The following is a 7,775-nucleotide window of genomic DNA, read 5'->3' on the forward strand; positions in this document are numbered from 1 at the left end:
GTGATTTTTTTCCTAATTGTTCTTAGGTATGTTCTCAACTTTGATTTGGAGTTGTAGTTTGTAGATTTCAAAACTGTAGAATTCCTCGATTATGAAGGAAATGAGACAGTATATCTGAAAAATATCCGTTTGTATTAATGGATATAAAACATTTCTGTTTCTGTCATGGATTTTCTGATTAAATTTAGGTGAGTTACTAAACATCTCAAGACTACAGTTTCCTATACCTGCAATAGAGATGACCCTTTCCTCTACAAATACTAAGAATTTAAAGAATAAACTCTCTGTACTCTTACTTTAGAAGAAAATGAATTGTTTAATTCTACCCCCATTTACTCATTTCATTATAATAAGTCTCAAATTTGGGGTACACTTATGCTATTATTCTCTTGCTGTATTTTCTGCTATCAATTGCTTTTCCTGATTACATTCATGCTACTAAGATTTTACACCTGTGGAGGTGGGCAGCTGTCTATTTCAGGTTGGTGTAATAAAATGCATGTTGTACAATATTCTGGATAATAAACACTGGAGCATGAAATCCTGTTGATACAGCTCATACAAAGACAGTTCAACTACTCTAAGGTTTTAGCAGAAAATGAATGTAAAAATGTTGAAAAAATTAAGACTGTAGACTTTTTTCTTTTATTTTTCTACATCACCAACTTTATCAAAGGGGAAATCTGACCTCAGTCTCTGCACTTCACTATCTTCATTCAGTGTAGCAATTGCATAGCTTTTCAATAAAAATTAAATAATAGTAAATGTATAGAATATATTTCAAGAATATGATAACAATTTACCAATATTATGGCAAGTAAATTGATGAATTATTGTCAAATCCAAATTGGATTATCAGATTTCATTAATTTTTAAATTTTATGTCTACTTTTTTTTCAGAAAATAACTCTATGAATACAAGTAACAAGAATGAGCCTAATTTTGGTTGCTTGAATTATGAACCTGATGATCAATCTGTTTGAATTCTCTTTCATCCACCATGTGGTTGATATTATTCTAGAATCTTGAAGGGAAAATTCAGCAACTAAATTAAAAACTTAATCTTCAACTCAAAATCCACAGAAACAACCTATTATAATCCTGAAAGAAAGTCAAACTATAGGAAAAGTACATGACATAAACAGATATGAGGACATATTGAAGAATTTCCAATGGCTTTTTCTTCAGTGACTGGATACTGATCTCAAAAAGGAGACGGTGAACTGAATGCCATCAGCTTGCAAGCAGGGGCTTTTTAAAGACTCCTCCTTGTACTTCTTACATTTACTACTAATAAGACAGAATGCAAGTGAAATTTTGAGTTGATAATTTACAGAAGCCTAAAAAGTATTTTGAGTATTTTCACGGTATTAAAACTAATCCAGTGGATCAAGTTGGACCAATAAATGATTCAGTCTTTAATGTCAGTTCTCTTTGCCAAACCTCAACAGCAAAGCCATGGTGGTGGGAAAATTGCCAACAAAATGTGTTCAACTAAAGGAAAGAAAGTAACTTCAATCTTCTTTAGTGATCTATAAAGACCTGGACTATTCATTGGCATAAAGCAGAAATTCAATGAGCTTGTTTTAAAAATTCAAATATTTCTGCAGTTTATACCCAATGAAGAAGCAAATGAGCAGCTCTCTGTGCACAGGCAATGGCTAATTATAAAACAAATATATAAAGTACCTTCTAATTGTCCAACTAGTTTATGACCATCACCTTAGAATTAGAAGATGTTAATACATTATTCAACAAACAAAAACAAAAATGAAGGATGGCATTAGGAGTATATCAGTTCTTAAGATGTGTGAGCATTTATAAAATCATACTATCAATAGGAGGTGACTTGACTAAAATTAGTTTAACAAATTATAAATATTCAGTGCCTCCTAGGAGAAATTATTTTCTTCAAAAAGGAATCTATTGTTTCAGTAAAACTTCCAAACATTGTTTTATTTGAAAAACATCTTTCTCCATTTGGCTTCTGCGTTTTCCAAATCTCCAACAAGCCTATGAATTAGTAATGTTAAGACTGTCTCCCTCACCATGAACTTTTCCTACTTCTGAGAAAGAGCTCTTCACTAAAATTCTACTTCCAAAATAGGATTCAACAGGGCAAATGCAAATCAGGACCCATATGACAGGAAAATCACAAATGCAAATATAAACTAAATTTTAGCTTAATGTCAATTATACTTTTAGAATAGTTCTTGCAAAAGTCAAGCTTTCTCTTCAATTAAATGGTACATTAGAGAGGCAAATCAGAGACAGAATCCAGGATTTCAGAATGAAATAAGCACTGGATGAATTCAAATCTCATAGTAGAATCATGTAGCCCACAGTCCATTTGGCCAGTTGCACTGGTATGAACATGACAAATGAAAGGTGGTTTGAAACCAGCTCAGTCTCAAATTTCAAAGAACTTGGACCCTCAATGGGGACATAGCTTATAAATTATATGTTTATCTAAGAAGTGAAATTCAAAAATGCTCTTAAGAAGTATGTCCATAGCATACATGCATTCTGATGTCGGTATTACATTGAAAATTTAACAATAAAATATTTTTTTGTAAAATAGGTTTATCAGAAAATTCATCTTAATTACAATGTTTTAAAATTGTTTTTGCTAACAAGAGTTTCCACATATTGATCCAATTTTTTAAAAACTAATTAAGCATGAAAAACTGAGAGAAAAGACCATAAATTTTAAAAAACGGAGAATCAGGAAGATAATATATTGACTTTTATACTTACATCCTGGTTATTATGGTGAAGATACTTGAAATCTAAAAGGACCCCCATTACTGAACTAAAATAGAAAGTATTTAGACATATTAGTCTATATTTTTATAATAGCTTCTAAAAAATATAATAAAAATGGAATTAATACCTGTCATAATAAAAATTTACCACAATCGTCAGTATACATTCCACGATTTCTTAATCCATCAAAATTAGTAATTTGGCCTGTACATGTTATCTAGCTGGTTATGAATATCCCAAATTGCTTTCTATTTTAGTTTGGATGTGAGGTGTCCCCCAAAAGCTCATGTGTGAGACAATAAAAGAAGTTTCAGAAGAGAAATGATTGGGTAGTGAGGGTCTTAACTCAATCAGTGATTTAATCCCCTGATAGGGATTAACTGAGTGGTAGCTGAAGTGGTAGGGTATTGCTGGAGGAGGTGAGAATTAGGGTGTGGCTTTGGTGCATACATGTGTATCTGGAAACTGGAGTCTCTCTCTGCTTCTTGATCACTGTGATGTGAGCTGCTTCCCTCTGCTACCCTCTCCTACTATGATGTTCAACCTCACCTCGAGCCCTGAGGAATGGAGCCGGCATTCTATGGATGAAGACCTCTGAGACGGTGAGCCCTAAAATACACTTTCTCCTCTATAATTGTGCTGGTTGGGTTCTTTAGTCACAACAGTGCAAAAGCTGACTGAAACACTGTCCCTCATTTACTCAAGCACTTTTAACTCAGCAAGATTATTTAGTAAAAATATTCATAATACAATGTGGATGAAAACTGAATTTTTGAAAAATGGAAAGCTGAAATTAATTGGATTTTTATTTTTAACAAAGAACCAGAATTCTGTACAGGTCCACAATATTTGAGAACTTAATCATCAGATCTTTTAAATGCAAACATTGAATATATGTAACTGAGTCTCAGGTAACTCATGAATGGGTAGTAAGGTGTAAGCAGTTCAAATCCTATTTTTCTTTCCTTCATCCCACAAACGTGACTCTGGTCTAGAGTTTGGAACTCAGATGAAGTTTCTTAACTCATACCTTGAAGCAGGAATGCCATTGAGAGGCCAGGGGGCCCAGCAAATACTATTTTCAGGGCAAAGTTACAATTTAGAAACAGGAAAGACCAAGACCCAAAGCCAGAGGCAAAATGAAAGCCAGAGTCTTTATGTGGGTCATCAAACAACATTTTAGAAGAGATAGAGATGGGATCACTCTTGCTACAGTTTGGACAGGGTGGTGTGTGAAAGACGGGTGGGGTGGTGACAAAGCTGGCATTTGCTTTCTTCACCTGGTAGATTACAGTTCACAGAATACCCTGGGAAGCTCTAAAAACCAGGATCGGTGTGGACAGAGGGTGGAAAATACATTTATTTGTTTTTTTCCTCTTTTTAACACTCTTTCAACCTTATATTTTTAGATTCCTGTTCATAGTGTTTCTTTACAGAATTTTTTTTTCTTATTATAGCAAGCACATCACAAGGACAGACATTTAATAATGTTAATTGTAGCTAATATTCATTCAGTGCTTAGAATGACCCAGCTATGAAACTAAGCCCTTTAAGCATTACATTTTATTATGTAAAATAATATTTTATTTACATTTTTACATCTTATTTAAATAAAGTTCATCAAGGTTATGGGAATGCTTCTTTTTAATATTAGCAGGAAGCTCATTTTGACATGGCAATTTCGCCCTCTGCTGGTGGTCAAGAGTTTCTGGACCATCTACCTTGTGAAACAACGCTGAACAATAGTATGCCAATGTGAGACTGTGGAACAGTTATGCACTACTTATAACTCTGACTTGCTAATTATAAGTTCAACAGCCTACTAATGCAGCAGTGAAAACATGATATATTCAGGTTAAAATAGGATTCGGATTTAAAAACAAAAAAGTTGTATTCCAGAAACAGATGTTCAAGTATGGAGAGGAAATTTCCTCTGGTGAAGGTGGAGAACAAAGAGGAGAAATTTTATTAAAGTGTCTCAGAAGTAATATAGTTTAAAAAGGTGATTGGGAAAGAGCCACTTTTAAGGCTGTGTATTCAGAAAACAGGAAATAAGCTTCTGTCCTGAGGATATGTCATATGACATTAGGGAAAAATAAAATGGCAGTAACATAAGTGAAACACATTTATAACCAGATTTTTTTTTTCAAAACTGAATAACTGGGAGAATGGACTAGTGCATATAGGGTAAATTTTTCTGGGTATGTAATTAGAAGACTTATCATTCAAATGTTTGGATTTGCATTCCCACAGTTTCATGTGAAGAGCACCAGATTTAAAAAGCAGTCTCTCTGATTTTCTTCCTTATGAGAAAAACAAGTGTGAGACTCTAGCTATGATCCAGGAGTTGACAGATGATCAGATTTCTCCGAGCTGTATGTTCCTCTGTACAGGATCCTCAGGGGAAGGTATTTAAGATCATCTACAGGGAAACGCTAAGATTCATCTTAAGAAACATGGCCCTTCTTTTGACAATTATTCTTCATATGGTCCTCATGTCAACAGAATTCGTCATAGGGATTATAGTCAATGGATTTCTTATAATCATGAGCTGTAATGACTTGATCAAAAGCAGAAGGCTAATTCTATTACAAATCCTCTTACTATGTATAGGAATATCAAGATTTGGCCTGCAGATAATCTTAATAGTACAAAGTTTGTACTCTGTGTTCTTTCCACTTGCTTATCAGGCAAATATTTATGGGGCAAAGATGATGTTTTTCTGGATGTTTTTTAATTCTCTCAGTCTCTGGTTTGCCACCAGCCTTTCTATATTTTACTGTCTCAAGATTGCAACCTTCACTCATTCCTGTTTTCTTTGGCTGAAATTCAGGATTTCGAAGCTTATCCTCTGGCTGCTCCTGGTGAGCTTGCTGGCCTCTTTGAGCACTGCAGCGGTATGTACGAAGGTAGAATTACCTAAAATCGACTATGCTGATTTCTTCACAAACACCACACTGAAGAGTGCTACAGCCAAGATAAAAAACAACAATGAATTGCTTCTTGTCAACTTGGCATTAATCCTTCCTCTCTTCATATTCGTGATGTGCACTTGCATGTTATTCATCTCTCTTTACAAGCACACTCACCGGATACAAAACGGACCTCATGGTTTTCCCAATGCCCAGAGAGAAGCCCATATAAATGCATTAAGAACAGTGATAACATTCTTTTGCTTCTTTATTTCTTATTTTGCTGCCTTCATGACAAATATGACATTTCAAATCTCTTACAGAAGTCAGCAGTTCTTTGTGGTGAAGGACATAATGGCAGCATACCCTGCCGGCCATTCGATTATAATCATCCTGAGTAACTCTAAGCTCCAGCAATCATTCAGGAGAATTCTCTGCCTCAAAAGGAAATGATGAAGATGAGGACAAACATGAAATGAAATATTTTTCCTTGCCATGAGCTCAGTGGACTTACTTGTGTTTTATGTACTCCCTATCCCTTCTCTCTGACAATATCCTGCCCCCATTACACCCCAAGGGACACCAATTGTGGGAAGCTAATTCTGATATTTGATGGATAGGATATTTCTTCTTCAAGGGCTTATGTATTTCAAAATATTTTGATGGTAATACATGTTAGTAACTAGTGCTTGCAGTGGAATACCAGCTATATTTTAGAAACAAGAAAAAAGTTCTATGACTTTATTTGGTTAATCACTATTTCAGTTTCTTTATCTGTTTCCAAGGTCACTGGGGGTTTTCTGGGTGAGATAAGGAAAAGCAACTCCATTTTAGTTCAAAACTTGAAGCCATAGAATAATTTGGTTGTTTGGGGGCGCTTAATTATTTTTCAAAGAAGTTCATTAGTATAATGCAAACACAGGTTGAAAGTGTATGCCACAGCCACACATCCAGCTGTACTAGGTAAGATCTTTTGCTTCTGATTTCAGGTGGGGAGGTGATATGGTGCAAATCGAGCTTCAAGCATATATGTGCAATCAGTGCAATCCAAAGTCTCCATTCTTCACAAAATAAAGAAATATTTTTTAATCTCCTGAAGTATTAAGCTTACTCTCAGAGAAAGTGTGGGGAAGTGAATAACAGTGAATTCTTAGCAGATTGAACATTAAACAATAGAGTTCTTAACTTCTTCCCAACTGGGAATCTTGTCTGGGGTATGGCAGCAACACATGTCTTGAAGATCTAAAGTAAAAGCTTTGAATTTGTTAATAGGTTTGAATTGATTCTTCTCTTTAAGGATCTTGAATAGTCTTGTTTGAGGGAAGAAAACTGTTTTTGCAATATCTTGCATTTCTTAGGATGCCTATTGGAATTTATAAACTCCTCTTTGCCTCTTAAACAAAAAAAAATGTGTTGCTATTTAAATTGTAACACATTGCAATTAACGTGGATTAAATGTTGCTGGATGTGAAAAAACTAGATATGTGTATGTATGTGTGCAATGATTTCTTACTGTGGTTAAGAACTGTGGTTAAGAACCTGGCCTCTCGGGCCAAATTGGATGGGTTTGCATCTGGCTAGCTGCTGAGTTAGCAGTGTGAACTTGGGCAAGTCATTAGACTCTGACCCCACAGTCTCCTCATCTGTAAAATGAGATTATAATGATACTTACTCCCAAATGTTGCTGTGTGTTTGGTTCTGTTAGCAAGTGTAAAACACTTTGGATGGTTCCTGGTACAGAGTCAAGGTCAGTTGGGCCCAAATATAGTATTACGTCAAGAAAAAGTTTCAATTGCCCTTATATGGAAGGCATGAGGTTTATTCCTCTAGTGTTTTGAAGTTGGAAAAATAGAATTAAAATTTGACATTATTACTTTAAAAAAAGAGGTAAAGGATACCTCTGTTTAGAATGATAAACAGGGTTAGCATTGTGATGAAGGAGAAAAGGTTAATAAATGAGGTGGCACAATATAACTTAGGAACCACCAGAGGATGACGAAAGGACAGGGAGTGTGTGGGGATGGGAGCGAAGAAGAAGAGGGGAGAGGCGGCAATGCTTGCTTTCCTCCTAGGTCTTAGGAAGGGTCACTGTGGTGA

At 35.1% G+C, this 7,775-nt stretch overlaps 1 protein-coding gene across 1 annotated transcript; it reads left to right on the plus strand.

Annotated features, from left to right (window-relative positions):
• The first annotated feature begins 5,222 nt into the window (after positions 1–5,222).
• LOC143403547 (taste receptor type 2 member 2-like) lies at positions 5,223–6,131 on the plus strand. Its single transcript, XM_076861599.2, has one exon. It carries the CDS (start codon positions 5,223–5,225, stop codon positions 6,129–6,131), a length of 909 nt encoding a protein of 302 aa, XP_076717714.2.
• Positions 6,132–7,775: the final 1,644 nt, after the last annotated feature.

Source organism: Callospermophilus lateralis, chromosome 1 (genome assembly GCF_048772815.1).
Source record: "Callospermophilus lateralis isolate mCalLat2 chromosome 1, mCalLat2.hap1, whole genome shotgun sequence".
NCBI lineage: Eukaryota > Metazoa > Chordata > Mammalia > Rodentia > Sciuridae > Callospermophilus > Callospermophilus lateralis.

Bases quoted from the DNA above. Each gene is read 5' to 3' on its own strand.
- LOC143403547 (XM_076861599.2), top strand. From the start codon at position 5,223: ATGGCCCTTCTTTTGACAATTATTCTTCATATGGTCCTCATGTCAACA.